General features: G+C 47.1%; 1 protein-coding gene across 2 annotated transcripts in view; it reads left to right on the forward strand.

Moving 5' to 3' along the window:
• Positions 1 to 22,860, forward strand: part of CFAP99 (cilia and flagella associated protein 99) — a 121,005-nt gene that overhangs the window by 76,486 nt on the left and 21,659 nt on the right. For both annotated transcript variants that reach the window (XM_044295531.1, XM_044295530.1), the window contains exons 8-14: positions 6,336 to 6,404; positions 8,302 to 8,385; positions 10,568 to 10,656; positions 13,356 to 13,560; positions 16,141 to 16,282; positions 19,487 to 19,638; positions 20,153 to 20,358. In XM_044295531.1, coding sequence (XP_044151466.1) covers positions 6,336 to 6,404; positions 8,302 to 8,385; positions 10,568 to 10,656; positions 13,356 to 13,560; positions 16,141 to 16,282; positions 19,487 to 19,638; positions 20,153 to 20,358 — 947 coding nt within the window. The remainder of the gene's footprint in view (positions 1 to 6,335; positions 6,405 to 8,301; positions 8,386 to 10,567; positions 10,657 to 13,355; positions 13,561 to 16,140; positions 16,283 to 19,486; positions 19,639 to 20,152; positions 20,359 to 22,860) is intronic.

The raw sequence follows: 22,860 nt of genomic DNA on the forward strand, positions 1-22,860 counted from the left end.
CCAAAGAGCACCTTTCGGATTTCACCGGTCATTTTTTACAGATTTTGATTGCAAACTTCTTCTCACACATTAGGGCCCCTAGAATGCCAGGGCAGTATAACTACCCCACAAGTGACCCCATTTTGGAAAGAAGACACCCCAAGGTATTTTGTGATGGGCATAGTGAGTTCATGGAAGTTTTTATTTTTTGTCACAAGTTAGTGGAATATGAGACTTTGTAAGAAAAAAAAAAAAAAAAGAAAAAAAATCATCATTTTCCGCTAACTTGTGACAAAAAATAAAAAGTTCTATGAACTCACTATGCCCATCAGTGAATACCTTAGGGTGTCTACTTTCCGAAATGAGGTCATTTGTGGGGTGTTTGTACTGTCTGGCCATTGTAGAACCTCAGGAAACATGACAGGTGCTCAGAAAGGCCTCATGCACACGACAGTATTTTTTCACGGTCCGCAAAAACGGGGTCCGTAGGTCAATGATCCGTGACTGTTTTTTCGTCCGTGGGTCTTCCTTGATTTTTGGAGGATCCACGGACATGAAAAAAAAGTCGTTTTGGTGTCCGCCTGGCCGTGCGGAGCCAAACGGATCCGTCCTGAATTACAATGCAAGTCAATGGGGACGGATCCGTTTGACGTTGACACAATATGGTGCCATTTCAAACGGATCCGTCCCCATTGACTTTCAATGTAAAGTCTGGAGTTCTTTTATACCATCGGATTGGAGTTTTCTCCAATCCGATGGTATATTTTAACTTGAAGCGTCCCCATCACCATGGGAACGCCTCTATGTTAGAATATACTGTCGGATATGAGCTACATCGTGAAACTCAGATCCGACAGTATATTCTAACACAGAGGCGTTCCCATGGTGATGGGGACGCTTCAGGTTAGAAGATACTGAAAAACTGTGTACATGACTGCCCCCTGCTGCCTGGCAGGTGCTGCCAGGCAGCAGGGGGCAGACCCCCCCCCCCCCTGTTTTTAACTCATTGGTGGCCAGTGCAGCCGCCCCCCCCTCCCTCCCCTGTAGTTAACTCATTGGTGTCCAGTGGACCCCCCCTCCCTCCCCTGTAGTTAACTCGTTGGTGGCCAGTGGGCCCTCTCCCCTCCCTCCCCCTCCTAATTAAAATCGCCCCCCCTATCATTGGTGGCAGTGGAGAGTACCGATCGGAGTCCCAGTGTAATCGCTGGGGCTCCGATTGGTAACCATGGCAACCGGGACGCTACTGCAGTCCCGGTTGCCATGGTTGCTTAGCAATTTGTAGAAGCTTCATACTTACCTGCGAGCTGCGATGTCTGTGTCCGGCCAGGAGCTCCTCCTACTGGTAAGTGAAAGGTCTGTGCGGCGCATTGCCTATAGCACAGACCTGTCACTTACCAGTAGGAGGAGCTCCCGGCCGGTCACAGACATCGCTGCTCGCAGGTAAGTATGAAGCTTCTACAAATTGCTAAGTAACCATGGCATCCGGGACTGCAGTAGCGTCCCGGTTGCCATGGTTACCGATCGGAGCCCCAGCGATTACACTGGGACTCCGATCGGTACTCTCCACTGCCACCAATGATAGGGGGGGCGATTTTAATTAGGAGGGGGAGGGCCACCAATGAGTTAACTACAGGGGGGGGGGGGGCGGCCGCACTGGCCACCAATAAGTTAAAAACGGGGGGGGGAGGGGGTCTGCCAGGCAGCAGGGGGCAGTAATGTACACAGTTTTTCAGTATATTCTAACCTGAAGCGTCCCCATCACCATGGGAACGCCTCTGTGAAAACTCACCTCTGAAAAAGCTTTTATGCAGACGGATCTTCGGATCCGTCTGTATGAAAGTAACCTACGGCCACGGATCAGGGACACGGATGCCAATCTTGTCTGCATCCGTGTTCTTTCACGAACCCATTGACTTGAATGGGTCCGTGAACCGTTGTCCGTCAAAAAAATAGTACAGGTCATATTTTTTTGACGGACAGGATACACGGATCACGGTCTCAGCTGCAAAACGGTGCATTTTCCGATTTTTCCACTGACCCATTGAAAGTCAAAGGGTCCGCGAAAAAAAACGGAAAACGGCACAACGGCCACGGATGCACACAACGGTCGTGTGCATGAGGCCAAAGTCAGAGGAAATTCACATTTTTGTACCATAGTTTGTAAACGCTATAACTTTTACCCAAACCATTTTTTTTTTACCCAAACCTTTTTTTTTATCAAAGACATTTTTTTTTATTATCAAAGACATTTAACGACTTTTTTTGCAAAAAAATGAAATTTTTCAGTTGTAAAATTTTGCAAAAAAAACGACATCCATATATCAATTTTTCGCTAAATTTATTGTTCATAAATTTAGCGAAAAATTTATATATGGATGTAGTTTTTTTTGCAAAATTTTACAACTGAAAGTGAAAAATGTCATTTTTTTTGCAAAAAAATCTTTAAATTTCGATTAATAACAAAAAATGTCAGCAGCAATGAAATACCACCAAATGAAAGCTCTATTAGTGAGAGGAAAAGGAGGTAAAATTCATTTGGGTGGTAAGTTGCATGACCGAGCAATAAACGGTGAAAGTAGTGTAGTGCAGAAGTGTAAAAAGTGGCCTGGTCATTAAGGGGGTTTAAGCTAGGGGGGCTGAGGTGGTTAAAGGGCTTCTGTCAGTCCACTAAACCATTTTTTGGTTAATAATAATCCCTACACTGCGAGCTCCCTATACATAAGCTAAATATTCATTTTGGTTCAGTAGAATTTGTTAAAAAGCTATTTTTATAATATGTAAATTACCTTGCTACCAGCAAGTAGGGCGGCTACTTGCTGGTAGCAGCCGCATCCTGCAATCCTAATGACGCCCCCTCCGCTGTGTGAGTGACAGGGCCAGTGAATGGGATCGTTCTCTGCTGGCCCTGTTTGAATTCAAAATATCGCGCCTGCGCCGTACTTGTCTTTAATCGGCGCAGGCGCACTGAGAGGCGGCCGCCCCCTCGGCCGCTCCATCCTCAATGCGCCTGCGCCGGGTGTAGATGTGACGTCATCGGAGCAGGCGCATTGAGGATGGAGCGGCCGAGAGAGCGGCCGCCTCTCAGTGCGCCTGCGCCGATTAAAGACAGGTACGGCCGCAGGCGCGAGATTTGGAATTCAAACAGGGCCAGCAGAGAACGATTCCGTTCCCTGGCCCTGTCAATCACACTGCGGAGGGGGCGTCATTAGGATCGGAGGATGCGGCTGCTACCAGCAAGTAGCCGCCCTACTTGCTGGTAGCAAGGTAATTTGCATATTATGAATATTTAGCTTATGTATAGGGAGCTCGCAGTGTAGGGATTATTATTAACCAAAAAAAAAAAAACGGTTTAGTGGGCTGACAGAAGCCCTTTAAGCTGGCCATGACATAAGATAACTGTCACCCTCCCATACATATGCATGCCTGGCTCACGTATCTACTGAAATCGGAAGAGGAGAGAAAGCTGCTGCCATTGACTTCTCTCCTGAGAACTATAGTCTGTTATACATTGCCCGATTTTTCGGAAGATAATCGGTAGCTCATTAGCGATCATCTGGCAGGGTTATACTGCCGCCGATTGCTCGATCATCGGCCACTCCAAATCTTTTGACATGTTAAAAAATTCTTGTTTGCAGGCGGCAGATCGTGGTGTCTAATAACCATCTGCTGCCGGCAAACCACTGTACAGCATGGGGACGAGCGATGGCATAGCGATCACTGCTCCCTGCGCTGCATGTCATAGCAGCAGTCTTCTCAGCCAGCGAGCAGGCTTCCCTCCCGCCAATCATCTGCCACATTGGGCTGTGTAATACAGCCTTCAAGGATAGGGCAGTGGAAATCCAACAGGCCTGATTCTTATCTAACCTGACATCAGCCATTGAGGAGAGTCAGGAGGCCCAATACACATTAGATGGTCAGCCGAACCTGCCCAAATTGGCAGGTTCAGCTGACATAGATTTAGGGGGGGTCATTTATTAAGACGCTGGTCTTAATAACTGGTGGATACGCCAAAGTTATGAAGAGGCGTGGATTGCTGTATCCAGCGCAGGTCTAAATGTAAGAGCGCTTCCTTCTTGGCTTACGTTTAGACCATTTTCTACATAGAAAGTGATGAATGAGATGGGCCGGTACCCGCCCACACATGCCCACTTCTTTAGACTTGGCGTGAGCCTGAAAAAGTCGTAGATTGTGGCGCAAATAACCTTTGCGCTGCAATCTGCGTCAGAAATACACCTAATATAGGTATATTTCTGGATAGTAAATGACCCCCTTAATGTCTATGGCCAGGTTTTGGGTGGCCATACCCATTAAATGAATGTCGGCAGAACCTACCAGTTTTGGAGGGACCGGCCGACCATCTAATGTGTAGAAGATAGCCTTAACTCTTCCCCCCATGGTACATGTCAGGGGAAAGAAGGATCTAGCATGTTGGATTTCGGTATGCCTGATCCTTAGTTCTCACAGCCTGTTCCCCTCTCCCTACTGTGAGCACATTCAACCGAAGCAAGCATGCAAGTGTATGGGGTCCGGGGGAATACCCAGCAGCTGTCTAATGTGTAGAGCCACCTTTAGTGTCTGAGTGCACCTAAGGAAATGACTCAAGTGCACCTCTGCTTTGGTAGCTGATATGTCCTATAACGTTATTATTGCTGACAGTGACAGATTATTAGGGAAATAATCCAAAAGCGTAAACCAAGCAGCGACTCCATCTTCAGATGCCGGATGCCTAATCATAAATTCCCCGTGTTACTTTTCCTGTTAATTATTTCGGCAGCGTCTTGTCAATGCCGCAGCACATGTGATAAACGCGGTACTGACTGGGAGCGCTGCAAGGACGATTGTTCTCTATATAAAAGCTTTTCAATCAGCAGAGCAGCTTGTCAATAGGAACACACCCATTACCGATAGACAGTCTAAAAAGCGTCCATGCAGCATGATTCGGCCCATGTCACACAATGGACGTGCACCCCGGCTATTCAGGATGGGAATACAGTGACCTGCAGGGTGGGAGTACAGAGACCTGCAGGGTGGGAGCACAGAGACCTGCAGGGTGGGAGCACAGAGACCTGCAGGGTGGGAGCACAGAGACCTGCAGGGTGGGAGCACAGAGACCTGCAGGGAAGCAGCACAGAGACGTGCAGGGAAGCAGCACAGAGACGTGCAGGGAAGCAGCACAGAGACGTGCAGGGAAGCAGCACAGAGACGTGCAGGGAAGCAGCACAGAGACGTGCAGGGAAGCAGCACAGAGACGTGCAGGGAAGCAGCACAGAGACGTGCAGGGAAGCAGCACAGAGACGTGCAGGGAAGCAGCACAGAGACGTGCAGGGAAGCAGCACAGAGACGTGCAGGGAAGCAGCACAGAGACGTGCAGGGAAGCAGCACAGAGACGTGCAGGGTGGCAGTACAGAGACCTGCAGGGTGGCAGTACAGAGACCTGCAGGGTGGCAGTACAGAGACCTGCAGGGTGGCAGTACAGAGACCTGCAGGGAAGCAGCACAGAGACGTGCAGGGTAGCAGCACAGAGACGTGCAGGGTAGCAGCACAGAGACGTGCAGGGTAGCAGCACAGAGACGTGCAGGGTAGCAGCACAGAGACGTGCAGGGTAGCAGCACAGAGACGTGCAGGGTAGCAGCACAGAGACGTGCAGGGTAGCAGCACAGAGACGTGCAGGGTAGCAGCACAGAGACGTGCAGGGTAGCAGCACAGAGTGAAGTATAAGGGGCACATCGCACAGTACACAACAGGATTACGGCCCTATATGTGCTGCATTATATAGACAATCAGGAAGGTCGCCACTGGGGTAGTTATAAAAGAAAAGAAAAAAAATACCTGCAATGTTTGAAAACTAAAACAAGCACAATTTCTCTTCTGCAGACTGATATCTAATTAATGAATACCCGAGAAATTCCGACCATCTAGTCACTTACTATGTAAGGATTATGAGACCCCTGGTGAGGGGGGCTGCACTGTTCACATTTGCCCTGTCATACATAGCGCTGCATGTCATACATCCTGTATATGGATGCGTGCGGTCTGCGCCATCTAGTGGGCAAATCGTAGGTCGCAGGATCATAAAATTTTTTTAGATAGTAAGCTGAAATTGCTATTTTTTTTACTTCAATTGTGATAATTTTTTCCTTTTAAACCATTCAAAAAAGTACATTGTGGATAGTTAAAGTTATGTTTAGTTAGGTGTTTAGATGCAATAAAAAAGAAGTATGGTCGTGCCAGGTCTGCTAGGGCAGGAGCTCTCCTCTGAGGCTAATGCAGGGTGGATCCTGGGCGGTGGACACCTTTCTATGATGTCCATATTACCTTCCATAATGTGCTTGTCATCTTCTCATTCTTAAATCCAGGAGCTGTTGATCGAAGCAAACATGGGGCAGTATAAATGTGCCAATCCTGAGAAGTCAGAGAAAACCAAGGTATGTAATGTCCAGTTGGGTATGTGCAATGCTTCCATGGTGAGAAAAGGTTTCTCCACACGTACTGGAGCAGACTTCTAGAATGACTCGGGTATTCAGTGCCTGGGATTTTATTTTATTTTATTCCTTTATCATCAGTTTCTATAAATTGCCAGTTAATGTGGCATTGCAATACTGAGTCTCAAATACAAGTAAGGTACTGGCTCACCTTAAAGGGGTTATACCATAATAATGTCAAAAATATAAATCAGACATCATATAGTACAGGACAACCTCTTTCTAACAAAACTAGAACCAGCCGTGTACCTCACATGGAGCCAGAGATCTCCACATTCATTGCTCTGCTAGATTTATATCAAGCTGACAGCTCAGGGGGAGTGTCTTTTCTGCTGGAGCTCAGGGGGCGTGTCTCAGCTCTCCCTATCACAGCTCAGGAGGCGTGTCTCAGCTCTCCCTATCACAGCTCAGGGTGTGTGTCCCTGCTCTCCCTATCACAGCTCAGGGGGCGTGTCTCATCTCTCCCTATCACAGCTCAGGAGGCGTGCCTATGCTCTCCCTATCACAGCTCAGAAGACGGTTGAAGGATTAAACTGAGCATGTGCGGCCATCTTAGTGAGCAGGACAAATAAATCAGAAAAAGAACAAACAGTAGGTGGCGATATACAGATATATTCTATTGAATAACTCAGTCGCTGTGGTACATTTTTAATTACATGCAATTACATAAGGATTCAGATCCAGGTGCTGGTTTGAAAACTGTAGAATATCTTCCGTGGGACAACCCCTTTAATGAGGCCAGCCCTCTACGGAGACTTATTAGCAATGCTCCATGGGAAACCAATATGAAAAGAGGTATCTTCGAAGAAAAGAGAACCATCGCGCTAGTACCACCTTGTGGAAGTTGCTACCTATGAGTCACAATCCGAGTTTAAAGGGGTTGTCTGAGTTCCGACATACCCACAATTTCACCCAGGCAGCCCCCCATTTAATGCTCCGATGCTCTATTTTGCCCTACGCAGAATCGCGCAGAGCAAAGGCTTTTTACGGAGATCCGGTGACTTACCGGGTTCTCCATAGAGTAAGCGAGGTGGAGGCTTCCGCCTAGCGGTGAGCCTGGTGACGTCAACGGCACTGATGGGCATGCTTTAGCGCTGCCCTAGCCTGTAAAATGGCAAGAGCAGCACTAAAGCCGGCCCATCAGTGCACCAGAGTGAACAAACAAGCCCTCGCCCTGCACGATCCAGAGCAGGGCAAGTGAGAGCATCGGAGCATGAAATGGGGATATGTCCGGGTTCAGCTCTGAACCTGGACAACCCCTTTAATGGGGTTATCCAACACTAAAAGAGTGACCCAAACCTGCCCGGCCCTGAGTAGGGGTGATGCTCACCGGATCCCCCCCTCTGGATCCAGTCTGTTGGGCTTCCAGGCCAGTAGTTCCGCTCCCACGTGCGCTGAGGACAACATCCGTCAGCGGGTCACACGTGACCGCTGCAGCCAACAGACAGGATTCAGCGGCTGGGATCAGGTGAGCATCACCCCCACCCTGGTTCGGGCAGGTCTGGGCCACTCTTTTAGTGTTGGATAATCCCCAAGCCTGGGGAGTCTCAAGGCACACAACAAAATTTTAGGGAGCAGGACTTAGAAATGGCCCATCAGACTCAATGTAGCTACAGTATATACCAGAACAAAGGGAAGAGTATAGCGACTACACTTCCAATATGGAAGGCCATTGCAAAAAGATGTTGTATATGTCGATATATCTTCTGTTATAAGGTCCCGTTCAGGGCATATGTCAGTAATATATAACTTCAGTTATCTGGAGGAAATGAAAGCTGATATACAAAAATTGAATTCTTCCGGCAGAATATTATAAGTTTTCTGTTTTTTGTCTTTACAGCGTGTTTTGTCAGAAATAATGAAAGAAGAAGAAAACAAATTGGCTGTGAATAAAATGAAAGCCCAGCAGGGTCCCCTGAAGAAGGCAAGAGTCTATTACTGTATAACCAGTTCTGTGCTGTGGATTTCTTTATTGTGATGCAGTGTTTTTATTTTTTGAATCAGATCATTTTTATTAACGATTTTCCATTTATACAAAAATAAACATGGAAAATCAGCAGCGGATACAATAATAGGTACAAGTAATCGATTTGGACCTGTAGAAATGTATCTGGACATGTTCCAGCAGTAATAGTACAAGTTACATGTCAAGCAGTTTTACTCATTTTCAAGTTGAGGAATAAGAGAAGTCATGTGTGTAGTGAACGCGTTCCTAGGGACACTCCTCACTAACGAGTACAGGAGACAGAGTGAGGTGTTGTGTGCCTATACAACAAGTAAGTGGCTACCATCGGTGACAACTGAGGGAGGGGGTATAGCGTCCCTGTATGCGTTACTCTATAGAAATGTTGGATGTAAAATGCCACAAATTAATTATGTGATCAAATTATTCAATCTTATAGCCATCAGTAGGGGGAGCTCCCTGTGTATGGATTTCTGCAGCTAATATGACAGCAGGATAGGGGTTATTTGGGACTTTAAACTTGATAGGTCATCACTCAATATTAGCTGGGTGGGAGCGTGCGCTGGAGGAGACTAGCAGTGGGCTGATTGCTCAGCTGCTCTATTACTCTGTGCTAGTATTTCTGATTAATGGCCCGAGTCATAGACCGATCAGGTTCTGATGCAGGGACAGCGCTCTATATAAACCCCTTCCTGGCCATGTGCCAGTGATAGTCTCTGAGTTACTAGCTGTGTTCCTTGTTCCTGTGCTTATTGGATTGCTTGTTCCTCTGACCCTGGCTTGTCTTCTGACCACTCTCTGTCTCTCGTTTGGCACTGCGTTGTGCATCTAGTTATGATCTCGGCTTGTCTTCTGACCACTCTCTGTCTCTCGTTTGGCACTGCGTTGTGCATCTGGTTATGATCTCGGCTTGTCTTCTGACCACTCTCTGTCTCTCGTTTGGCACTGCGTTGTGCATCTGGTTATGATCTCGGCTTGTCTTCTGACCACTCTCTGTCTCTCGTTTGGCACTGCGTTGTGCATCTGGTTATGATCTCGGCTTGTCTTCTGACCACTCTGTCTCTCGTTTGGCACTGCGTTGTGCATCTGGTTATGATCTCGGCTTGTCTTCTGACCACTCTCTGTCTCTCGTTTGGGTCCGTCTCAGTTGTGTTATAGCTATCTAGGGCTTGTACGGCAACTAGGTAGCGAAAGCGTTAGGGTTCACTGTCCTTGTCTGTCCCTACCTACAGTCGTAACAATTATGGCCCCTTCATTCTAGGGTTTTGCAGTGGTCCCAGAAATCAGAATGGCATGGCCCATCATAGCAATATGCCATAATATTGAATAACAGGGAGACGTCAATTAAAAGCAAGGGCCAATTGGGAACTTAAACGGCCCTGGAAAAAACTAAAAGCCATGATGTAGGCGCGTCCAAACCCAAAGAATGGCAGGACGAACACAAGTTGGCAGGGTCAGCATTACCATACTGTGGCACATAATACCACCCCAGCGGAACCAAATACCACAGTGTAGCACAAAATAATGCTCCAGCAGCACAATATACCTCCCCAGTTACTGCCCCCTTGTGGTGGCCAATTCCAACTGCCACATTCTGTCCTTCTACTCCTATTGCCTCAGGATGGCAATACAGTTGAATTTAAGAATCAGGGTCCATTCACACGTCCGTCGTGTATTGCGGATTCGCAATACACCCGGCCGGCACCCCCATAAAACTGCCTATTCTTGTCCGCAATTGCAGACAAGAATAGGACATGTTCTATTTTTTTCCGGAGCCGTGGACTGCAAGATTGGCGGCGCGCTTTGGAAATGCGGATGTGGAGAGCACATAGTGTGCTCTCCGCATCCATTCCGTCCCCATAGAGAATAAATGGGTCTGCACCCGTTCCGCACAATTGCAGACGTGTGAATGGAGCCTCAGGAGGAGAGTGTCCAATCAGTACTTACCTGTTTGGATGTCTTTAGGCATGCTCAGGCGTCCCTCCTGAGCATCGACCCACCGGGAAGTTTCCCTGTAGGATCTATGGCCAGTCCGCCCCGATTACAAGTCTCGCTTTATAGACACCTGGCGTAGGCTTGTACGTGGAATACATCTGGAGAGCTTTTCTGTTATCACTTTGCTTGTTTTCATTTTTCCCTCCAGGTGGATAATGTTCCGGTTAGACTGAATGCTGCAGCCATACTAAGAGAGGCCGCTCTTTATCAGCGTCAGGTGGAAGAAGAGCTGAACAGGTAGAGTATCATGTAGTGTAGCACCATTTCATACGATACTTGGAACCAACCTATACTGGTTGCTATACACAAGCAGGGCGGCGGTTTTCTGTTGGGCATCAGTTGCTCTCAAACTGATGAATCAGCAGACGGCTATTGGTTATATAGTGTTCTACATACTTAGGCCTATTTCACACTTGTGTTGTAGTTTTCCGGTATTGAGATCCGGCAGAGGATCTCAATACTGGGGAAAAAAAATTCTGCTTAGTCCTCATGCATTCTGAATGGGAAGCGATCTGTTCAGGATGGATCAGGACGTCTTCCGTTCCGGCAGCATTCCGTTTTGTGCTGCAAGCTGCGTTTTTTTGTCCGGTCATAAACATGGATCCGACACTGAAAACAATGTAGGTCAACGCTGACTTAAGCTTCTAAAAAACGGATCCGTCACCCATTGACTTTCAATGTACTTAGTGACGGATCCGTTTTTTCTGTTTTGATTTTACACACCCGCATCCTAACGGAACAGATGCATCCTGATCTGCAAAATCTGAATGGATCCGTTTAATTCCGGTATTGAGATCCTCTGCCGGATCTCAATATCGGAATTAACAACGCAAGTGTGAAAGTAGCCTTACACATTTTAAAGTGTCCAGCCACAGGATAGGCCATCACTAGATGATCAGTCCCACACTCCGCACCCCACTGATCAGCCATTTTGTAGAAGTCAGCACCAGAACCACACATCTCTGTCTGCTGTGCAGCTCCCTCCACTACAAGGTTGATGATGCTGTGCAGTCCCAGCGCCGACAGAGCTTCACAGAATAGCTGACCGGTGGGGTGCGGGATGTCGGACCCCTGCTGATCACCTAGTGATGGCTTATCCTCAGGATAGGCTATCACTTAGTAAAGGCTGGACAACCCCGTTAATTCTATTCATTGTAGAAATCACATAGACAGCGATTACTCATTTTTCAGCCAAAATAATGCCGCCTAATCTGTCTGACTTGATTTGTGTCACCATCTAGCTCGTACTTCTGCAGACAAAGGCATATATTGTAGATCAGTAAAATTGCATACCCTTAAAAACTGCATACAGTGGATATGCTATTAATGTCCTAGGTAGTGACTCCATATGTGATGCATATAGCGTATAGCCCATAAGTGATGGACCCTGCTGACCCTGCTCTGGCTGATCTTATCTTGATGACGCCGCCAGGTAAAAGTGTCTGGTGTTGCAGTTTAGTCCTAGGATTTGGGAGGAATACTGCAGCACTTGATGTCTTCAATGCAATTCCTAATTTATTCACCAAAAATGTGACATTTCGACTACAATGAGTCTTTTTCAAGCAGAGTGTCAGTTTAGTCCTATTCACTTGCATAGTGATACCATGAAACACCAGAGGCAGCCTACGGATAAGAGTGGCTCTGTTTCTGGAAAAAACATGGCAACTTCACAACTGGAGCCAGACACCTTCACATTGACTGGTTAATGACATAAAAATTGTCATTTTTTTCCATTGGGAAACTTATCCCCATCCTTTTGTCCAGCGGCAGTTTTATAAAAATAAAATGGAGCCCTGGGCATCAAACAAAGTAGTTTACAGAACCCATATGCCACCATGTTTGCCTTTTAATTATCATTTTCAAAATCCCTAGTGGTCTAGGGTTGTGACAGTTGTAGATTCCCTGGTGGTCTAGGGTTGTGACAGTTGTAAACTCCCTGGTGGTCTAGGGTTGTCACAGTTAGTTGTAAACTCCCTGGTCGTCTAGGGTTGTCATAGTTGTAGATTCCCTGGTGGTCTAGGGTTGTGACAGTTGTAGATTCCATGGTGGTCTACGGTTGTCACAGTTGTAGATTCCCTGGTGGTCTAGGGTTGTGACAGTTGTAGATTCCATGGTGGTCTAGGGTTGTGATAGTTGTAGATTCCATGGTAGTCTAGGGTTGTGACAGTTGTAGATTCCCTGGTGGTCTAGGGTTGTGACAGTTGTAAACTCCCTGGTGGTCTAGGGTTGTCACAGTTAGTTGTAAACTCCCTGGTCGTCTAGGGTTGTCATAGTTGTGGATTCCCTGGTGGTCTAGGGTTGTGACAGTTGTAGATTCCATGGTGGTCTACGGTTGTGACAGTTGTAGATTCCATGGTGGTCTAGGGTTGTGATAGTTGTAGATTCCATGGTAGTCTAGGGTTGTCACAGTTGTAGATTCCCTGGTGGTCTAGGGTTGTCACAGTTGTAGATTCCCTGGTGGTCTAGGGTTGTCACAGTTGTAGATTCCCTGGTGGTCTAGGGTTGTCACAGTTGTAGATTCCCTGGTAGTCTAGGGTTGTGATAGTTGTAGATTCCCTGGTGGTCTAGGGTTGTCACAGTTGTAGATTCCCTGGTGGTCTAGGGTTGTCACAGTTGTAGATTCCCTGGTGGTCTAGGGTTGTGATAGTTGTAGATTCCATGGTGGTCTAGGGTTGTCACAGTTGTAGATTCCCTGGTGGTCTAGGGTTGTCACAGTTGTAGATTCCCTGGTGGTCTAGGGTTGTCACAGTTAGTTGTAAACTCCTTGGTGGTCTAGGGCAATGGAGGAGGTCAGTTGGTAAATTCAGGTTGCCCCCTGCAGGTCCTGTACTCAGGGACCTTGGGCAGTTGTCCAGTTTGCCACCTTCTGAAACCATCCTCGTCTTAGTCATTGCATACTTTCACCAATATCTGCTAATCGGCACTGTATTTTCTAGAATAGAGAAGTTGGTGGATGGGGCCCGGGACCCTAGCGAGTTTTTGGAATGGCAGCGGCAAATGCAGGCAAAGGACCTGGAAAGGCAACTCGCCGATATAGAATGCCGGCGTCTAGAAGGGAAGCTGAGCCGCGAGGAAGCTGTCCTGGCTCGGCAGAACCTCATACAGGACAACAAGAGAAAGGCTTTCCTGAAGAAAGAAGAGGTAAGACGCAGAAGGGGACAGATTTGTGAGGCTGCGATGACAATCCTTAAAGACATAAAGCACATTGGCAGTGCCGCACAGCGTCACATTAATCTGAAATAACGTATACCTTTAAGGCAGAAGGGATTCCATGATCTGCGGTCTGCTACCATTCTATGCACATTAATCCTTATTCTAATTTCTAAGACAAACAACCTCGCCTCACGTGTGACCATGAGGAATAAATAAAAATTGTTAATAGCCGCACAGCAGTCATAAACCTCAGCTCTCGTCTCTTAATTTATTAAGGATTTAGAGGAACAATAAAAGAACAGGAAGATGTTGGGGGATATACAGAAATCCGCAGATTATTCCTCATGGCAGGCGGTGACATAGGTGCAGGTGACATAACAATGATACCTCATATATGTCACTGACCATAAACCATGGCGTGAGATTGTAAATCCCGGCTCTGAACAAGGTTTTATAAAAATGTGCTCATTCTATAAGATTCCCAAATTACAGGCTCTTCTCATTAGCTAGACCCGCGGTCAGAGGCGTTGTTAGGTTGAGGCCATTTTGTTCTGACTCCCGCATCCACATGCACTCTTGGCTTGGCTGAGTGTACATGTGTTCTGAACGGGCAGAAGCTGCTGTCAGACACCTCTGGCTAGCTTTACCTTAAAGAGGTTGTCCAGGGCTTTGTTATATTGATGACGTCATTAATATCAGATTGGCGGGGGTCCGACACCCAGCACCCCCGACGATCAGCTTTATGAGGACACGGCGCGCGCTGTGCGCACGCGTCGTCTCCCTTCTGTCTTCCTGCCCGTGCTGTATGTCTATGGTACAGCAGCAGCAGACAGGAAGAGAGAAGGGAAATGGCTTGTGCGCGCAGCGCGCGCCGTCTCCTCATACAGCTGATCGTCGGGGGTGCTGGGTGTCGGAACCCCGCTAATTTGATATTGATGAATTATCATGAGGAAAAATGAAAAAGACTGGACAACATCTTTAAGGCTTTGAATAGACTAGGTCCACCACGGGATGTTTGCTGGTGGACATATGTAGATACACATATTCTTCTTTAGCACAGCTCCCACTAATGATACATATAGCACTCTTTTCTCCCCAGGGCACTGGGCAAAACACCCGTGGCACATTCTCCTGGTACCAGGGCCTAACAGCACAGCTCCATTATGGAGAAATACCTGTTGCCCCCAATGACAAATGAGCTCCTGCGTCTGATGCCAATAGAGGTCCTGATTTTGATTTCCCAACCCTTCCATGGCTCAATCCACTGGGGGAGTAGGAAAATGATAAAATATTTGGTCCCTTCACCTACAATAAAATGTTAATGGAAGATTAAACAAGGGCATCCATCAGAGAAGACCAAAGGATTCAGCCAGCGGGCTCCGTTATGTCGCTGCTGTGGGGAGCCGTCTGTGTGTAAGAGGAGGGCATGGGGAGCCGTCTGTGTGTAAGAGGAGGGCATGGGGAGCCGTCTGTGTGTAAGAGGAGGGCATGGGGAGCCGTCTGTGTGTAAGAGGAGGGCATGGGGAGCAGTCTGTGTGTAAGAGGAGGGCATGGGGAGCCGTCTGTGTGTAAGAGGAGGGCATGGGGAGCCGTCTGTGTGTAAGAGGAGGGCATGGGGAGCCGTCTGTGTGTAAGAGGAGGGCATGGGGAGCAGTCTGTGTGTAAGAGGAGGGCGTGGGGAGCCGTCTGTGTGTAAGAGGAGGGCGTGGGGAGCCGTCTGTGTGTAAGAGGAGGGCGTGGGGAGCCGTCTGTGTGTAAGAGGAGGGCGTGGGGAGCCGTCTGTGTGTAAGAGGAGGGCGTGGGGAGCCGTCTGTGTGTAAGAGGAGGGCATGGGGAGCCGTCTGTGTGTAAGAGGAGGGCATGGGGAGCCGTCTGTGTGAAAGAGGAGGGCATGCGGAGAAGTGTGAATAACAGAGGGGGACAGGGGAACAATCTGTATGACAGAGGGATTCCATATGGATTAGTCTATTAGAGGGGGCATGGGGAGCAGTCTGTGTGAGGGGGCCGAAGCAAGCAGTCTCTGTAAGAGAAGTGGACATGTGAATCCCTTGCCCCCTTCTGTTACACAGACTGCTCCCCATAGCCTCTCTTATGGATGGGGAGCAGTCTGTGTATGAGATAGGAGCATTCACAGCAAGCGATGTAGCAGTGGAATATGTCTGTCTATTCTAGTTACAGACGTCTGGCTACAGGAACTACTCCGGAGCCAGAAGGGGCTTCTTGTCCTTCACATCATTGCTCTGACTTTTGAAGTACAAGTTATTATATTTTTCAATTATCATTTTTCTAAAAGAAGGCCGGGTGCTTTAGATTTGCCATCTCAGCACTTCCAGGGAAAATTAATCCTGTGATAGCTTTAATGAAATACCTACGATGATATCCTATTACTACTACCAATATCAACCAGCATGTCTACAGTACATGGCATCCGAGGCAGTAGAATGTGGACAGAGCGACTGTAGTATCCATGATCTCCACTTCCCTATACCTCTATCTACAGGACCATTAGACCATCTTGTATATTATCTTGCACGTTATATACTCATCGTTTGGCTGTTTGTTCTGCAGACTGAGAAGCTGATGCGGCAGTACGCAGAGAAACGTCTGCAAGAAGAGAAGGAGATGAGGGACCTCGTGGAGCAAGTGTCTGAGGGACACAAAAACACAAAACAAGCAAGACTGAAGCTTCAGAAATACAAGCAACAGATAGGTATGTCACCAGAACCACCACTGTAATAACACAAGGCCAGGCTGGTGTCACCACCAGACATCTGAGAAGCTCTGACAGACGTTCTTTAGAACCTCCTGCTTGAGGTTCCTTTTGTTTTGCTTTCGTTTTCTCATCTCGTTAGCCTCTCTCAGCTGTCATGTAGTTGCACTGATTGCATCCCTTTAAATCCCTTCCCATACTTCATCACTTTGCGGTTTATACTACTTCCTGGAGTGTGTGCATGCTGGATGCTACTACTGAGTCTTCTACAGATAAGTTTGTTCATTCATTTGGGTTTTCCTGTTTGCTGGATCCTAGGTGACCCTGACTCCCTCCGTATTAAGTGTAGGGAGCCGATGGTCGTGTCCCCTCACTATTATAGGGTGTTCAGGTTTCATACAGTTGAGGAACGAGGATATGCAATCATCTACCGTAGAGATTTTTGCATAGGCTGAGCAGTAAGGGAGAGAGCCAGGTCTGTTACAGGGCTTACCCTCTGGTTCCTTAGTTTTGGATCCAGTCAGTCGGATCTTCATTTTGTGTCTTCTAGTTTCTGTACACCTTTCTTGACATTATAAACCGCCTAAACCGTCTCAAGCATGGATCCGGTTTCACTTTTGACTGAACACATGCAGGGTCTTTCATTGGAGGTAGCAGATCTCCGTAAAACTGTTTCTCAGTTTCAGGTGACCGGTTCAGCTTGCGTTCATGGAGTTTGTTCTGAGCCTAAGATCTCGCTCCCGGATACGTTCTCCGGGGGTAGTGAGAATTTTTTTGTTTTAGAGAGGCTTGCAAACTCCATTTTTGCCTACTTCCCCATTCCTCTGGTGATGAGGAGCAGAGGGTGGGGATCATCATCTCGCTGCTCAGGGGTAACGCTCAGTCCTGGGCCTTTTCGCTGCCGGAGGGGGCACGGCCCCTCTGTTCAGTGGATCATTTTTTTTAGCCCTGGCTCAGATATATGATGATCCGGATCGTATTGCTCTGGCTGAGTCTAGACTACGTCTTTTATGCCAGGGTAAACAGTCCGCAGAGATATACTGCTCAGAATTTCGGAGATGGGCAGCTGATACTGGTTGGAATGATGCTGCACTCCGAAGTCAATTTTGCCATGGTCTTTCAGAGGGATTGAAAGATGCATTTGCCTTTCATAAGAGACCTACCTCCTTGGACACTGCCATGTCTCGGGCCGTTCGTATTGACAGGCGTCTTAGAGAGAGAGGAGAGATCACTCCTTCCTGTCATACTCAGTCCAAGGACAGTGCGGCGGTCTCATTCAGTGCACAGGGGTCTCAGTCGCTCTCAATCCCTTCTGAGCAGGAGCCCATGCAGCTGGGTTTGATTGCCTCTGACAATAGAAGATTCAGCCCTCATAGGAAGGTTTGTTTCTGTTGTGGGGGTATTAATCATTTGGCAAATGTTTGTCCCTCTAGGAGATTCAGGCAGTTTTTTGAGAGTAATAAAGAAACAAAAAGAAAAAAATCCTCTAAAAACGTTCCATCTGTTACTATTGGCAGGGTTGATGCGGAAATTGAAGGTTTTCCGTTTGCTTGTAGTTCCCATTTTGTCCTACCTGCCAGGGTGGCGCTAGAGAGCAAGAACATTTTTTGTGAGATTTTTGTAGATAGTGGAGCAGCGGTCAATCTCATTGATCAATTTGCTATAACTCATGGTTTCCAGGTATGCACTTTGGGAAAGGATATACCTGTTTTTGCTATTGATTCCGTTCCACTTTCTCAGAAATAGTTAAAGGGCATAGTTCACAATATCCGTTTAATTGTGAGTGATGCTCATGTTGAGGATGTGTCATGTTTCGTCCTTAGCGGGTTGCCTACTCCTCTAGTGTTGGGGCTACCCTGGCTCACTAAACATAACCCCACCATTGATTGGCAAGCGAGGCAAATAAATGGTTGGAGTGACTTTTGCAGAGAGAATTGCCTCACGACATCTGTTTCTGAGGTTGCTACTAAGACTGTACCATCTTTTCTCTCTGAATTTTCGGATGTGCTTATATGAGTGAGAGATATAAGTGCGTGGCGGATAAGAGACGTGTGCCTGGTCCGGACCTGAATGTTGGTGATCTGGTGTGGTTGTCTACTAAGAATATCAAATTGAAGGTTCCCTCCTGGAAGTTGGGTCCTAAGTTTATTGGGCCTTACAAAATCTTGTCCGTCATCAATCCTGTTGCCTACCGTCTTGATCTTCCTCAGACTTGGAAGATCCATAATGTTTTTCATAAGTCCTTATTAAAACCTTATGTCCAACCCATTGTACCCTCGTCTTTGCCTCCTCCTCCGATTGTGGTTGATGGTAATCTTGAATTTCAGGTCTCTAGGATTGTGGATTCTCGTGTTGTCCGCTGTTCTCTCCAGTACCTCGTTCATTGGGAGGGTTATGGTCCTGAGGAGAGGATGTGGTTCCCAGTGACGGACATTAAGGCCACTCGTCTCATCAGGGCTTTCCATAGGTCCCATCCTGAGAAGGTGGGCTCTGAGTGTCTGGAGTCCACTCGTAGAAGGAGGGGTACTGTCACCACCAGACATCTGAGAAGCTCTGACAGACGTTCTTTAGAACCTCCTGCTTGAGGTTCCTTTTGTTTTGCTTTCGTTTTCTCATCTCGTTAGCCTCTCTCAGCTGTCATGTAGTTGCACTGATTGCATCCCTTTAAATCCCTTCCCATACTGCATCACTTTGCGGTTTATACTACTTCCTGGAGTGTGTGCATGCTGGATGCTACTACTGAGTCTTCTACAGATAAGTTTGTTCATTCATTTGGCTGTTTGCTGGATCCTAGGTGACCCTGACTCCCTCCGTATTAAGTGTAGGGAGCCGGTGGTCGTGTCCCCTCACTATTATAGGGTGTTCAGGTTTCATACAGTCGAGGAACGAGGATATGCAATCATCTACCATAGAGATTTTTGCATAGGCTGAGCAGTAAGGGAGGGAGCCAGGTCTGTTACAGGGCTTACCCTCTGGTTCCTTAGTTTTGGATCCAGTCAGTCGGATCTTCATTTTGTGTCTTCTAGTTTCTGTACACTTTCCGTGACAGCTGGATCCAAAGGTGGGGAACATCCTAAACATTTCTATCTGGGATCTGTTAGATTTACACCAAACCTATCCATAAGCTTTACTAGATACGACATATACCAATATCCATATATCCAAAATGTTATGTTATTACGGTCTGGTTTTATCTTTCTCTAGTACAAGAAGTAGCAGAGGAAAGTCGGGAATTGTTACGCCAAGCCCTAGAGGAGGCCCAGGAGGAGCTGAAGAAGAAATTTGAGCTGATCCGTGAGATACGAGCCATGGAGTCTGTGCCAATCATTAGACAGAAGTTTGTGGATCTAACACAAGTGAGTGCACAGTGCTGGATGCAATAAAATTATTTTAGCAGACGAGTCACCTCAAACCTCTTTAAACATAATCACACACTGTAGGCGAGTATGGTGCAGGATTTTAGTTGGATTTATTTTTGGCAGTGACCTATCCCATGGCCAGCCTCAGGGGTCTGTGACCTGTGCTGTTGCAAAGGTGCCCAACAGTCTCAGATATTGTGTAGGCTACACAATATTATGGCTAGGATATGCCATAAATGTCAGAGAGGTACAAGTCCTACCTCTGGGACAAACTCCTGTGTCTAGAACAGGACCTTCGAAGTGAAGGAGAGTACACTGCTTAAACGTGACCAACCTCTGCTCACTGCTATGGAGGTCTAACAACCAGACCCCACTGATCAAAACCTCTGACAAGTCACTAGGAAACGTCAGAAGTTGGTAAAACTGATAGACACCCTTTAATCTGGCTACTTTAGGCTCGTTGTGATGAGTTGATGGACACTAATAGGTTGGTGTCTTGGTTATTCCTCAGACTGCTGGACATAGATTGAACTGTGAGATGTCCATAGTGGAGCTCAGGGAACGTCTGGCTTTACTAAAGGAAGCTGAGAGAAAAGCTGAGGAGGAAAAGAGAGACCAGATCCTTGAGGAGAAACAGTCAAAACAGCAGCTTCTTCTGGATACACTGGAGCAGATCTCTCTACACAGAGCTGCCCAAGGCAAAGCTTCTCTTCTCAGGTCAGTGAGGGGTCCGCTATTGTCACTGTGTGTCGCCACATGAATGTGTGAGGATTAGTGCACTTATGCCCTGAGACTCTTATCTGCCATTGTTCTGAAACCATATCTGTGCAAATACGAGATCTCCTGTACCATGGCAATGTGAAGAATATTACCAGTGCCACTGAGGTCTGAGCTCCTTGGTGCCATTGTCATAAGACTAAGAAAAAGAAGAGGAAGACACTAAACCTCAGATTCGGGCTTCACGCTAGATCCTAAATAGTGGGAGTCATTTATAAAGACTGGTGTTTGTTTCCCCCCTGTTCTGCTGAAGGATTGGTCTAATTTATGGCGAGATGTGCGCCTCGTCATAATTTATGTGCACCCCCGGCTGTCCGCACACCTGGAGGGAAAACTACGTCAGCCCCCGACTAGAGTAGTTTTCACTCCTCATTTACACTTAAAAGTTAGTGAATTTGCCTGGGCCAATATTCCAGCCCCCACTACTCCCTCACCCCTCCCAAGTGGTGAGGACGGCGTAAAAACGTCCGTGTGGCAAAATATTGTCGCACAGGCATTTAAAAAGTCGTAAAAAGGATCTTGAGGAGCGCATCTTCTCTTCCCTGGTTCCCTTCTCTCTGAGACCTTGCCCATGCATCCTTGCATACCCTTATATATCAAGATACAGACACAAAACCGTCATGGCGAGCAAAGCTGTTTGTGAGCCATAGCCAGGAATGGGTTGGAGGGGAATGAGAACTATAAAGGAGGGACATGCTTCTTCCTGCTGGATCTGCTTCTGGCTTTGGCTTAAAAATCTGGAACAAAATACAGCCACAAAAGCTGTGTGTGACACCACCCATATGCCTTATTCACATGTCCGTGTCCATGACATGTCCCTCCTTGTGTCATCCGTATCTCAAGTGCACTTCTAGCCTGAGATGGGGATTTCCAGATCATCTACTGTCAATGGTCAGTGAAAACTACTGACAGAACATGGAAAAGTGGAGAACCATGTGAGGATATGTCTGCTGTCTGTGAAGAACACGGACAGCACATGCCTGTGATTTACTGCTGTGTGAATAAGTCCTCAGGCCTCTTTTAGGCTACTTTCACATCTGCGTTGTTAATTCCGGTTTTGAGACCCGGCAGAGGAGTCCTGTATTAAACGGACTTAAACGGATTTGTGCCACACCCATATTTTCACCCAGGCAGGCCCTGCTATATGAGCATTTCATGCTCCCATGCGATCCCTTGTCCTGCGCTGAATCTCGCAGGGCAAGGGCTTCTTTGGTTATGTTTTTACACTGCTAGGTAGAAGCTTCCGCCCAGCAGTGTTCTAGGTGACAATGGGCAGTGCTAAAGATGACCCATTAGTGCCAATTATGTCACCAGGCTCACTGCTAGACGGAAGCCTCCACCTAGCAGTCCCTATGGTACATAACCGGATCTCCAAAAAATGCTTTTGGCCTGCGCGATTCAGTGCAGGGCAAAGGAGAACATCGGAGCATTTAATGCTTCAATGCTCATATCAGGGGGCTCTCTCGGTGAAAATGTGGGTATGTCCGGGTTCAGCTCTGAACACAGACAACCCCTTTAAATATGTCCGGGTGCATCCATTTCAGCCGGATCCGGTGGTATTAAATCAAAACTGAACAAACCTGGATCCGGTATGAAAGTCATTGTAAGACCTCATGCACACGGCCGTTGTTTTGGTCCGCATCCGAGCCGCCGTAGAGAAAGTATTAAGGGCAGATACAAGTTTTTCACTTTTTTTTCAAAATACTCCTGGTTTTGGTTTCAAAAACTGCTTTAAAAAACCTAAACGTGTGACAGCACCTTATGGTTCGGACACATATTCAGGTGTTTTGATGCAGTTTTTGAAGCCAAAACCAGCAGAAGTATTAATGGGCGGACTGGGAACAAAAACAAACCCTGGAAAAAAAAATAAGAGTGGCATCATGTAGTTGGAGAGTCTATATTGGCTGAAGGTGGAGCCTGTAATACCACAATAACACAGTGCAGCACAAAATACCGTCCAGTAGAACCAAATACCACAGTGCAGCACAAAATACCGTCCAGTAGAAACAAATACCACAGTGCAGGACAAAATACCGCCCAGTAGAACCAAATACCACACTGCAGCACAAAATATTGCCCTAGAAGAACCAAAAACCACAGTGTAGCACAAAATACCACCAACCTGTTGCAGTATTCAACTGTATCACAGTCCTAAGGGTGGTGATACAGTTGAATTCAGGAGGGCACCCGAACCCATTGGCCAGGTGCATAATTACCTGATGCTCCTAGCATTAATTAATGCTAAGAGCATCAGATTATTATGTATCCAGCTAGCAGCCACGAGGAGGGCTTGGGCGGCCCCCTGGGCATCTGCCCACTGGAAAATTTCCCTGTAGGGTCTATGACAAGTCTGCACCTCGCAGTATTGTTTTTCCTCAGTACTTTCTTTCCTTTATGATCCACTCCTGATTTTGGCTTCAAACCTGCATAAAAAAAAGCCTA

This window comes from Bufo gargarizans, chromosome 1 (assembly GCF_014858855.1).
Source record: "Bufo gargarizans isolate SCDJY-AF-19 chromosome 1, ASM1485885v1, whole genome shotgun sequence".
In the NCBI taxonomy this organism is placed as follows: Eukaryota; Metazoa; Chordata; class Amphibia; order Anura; family Bufonidae; genus Bufo; species Bufo gargarizans.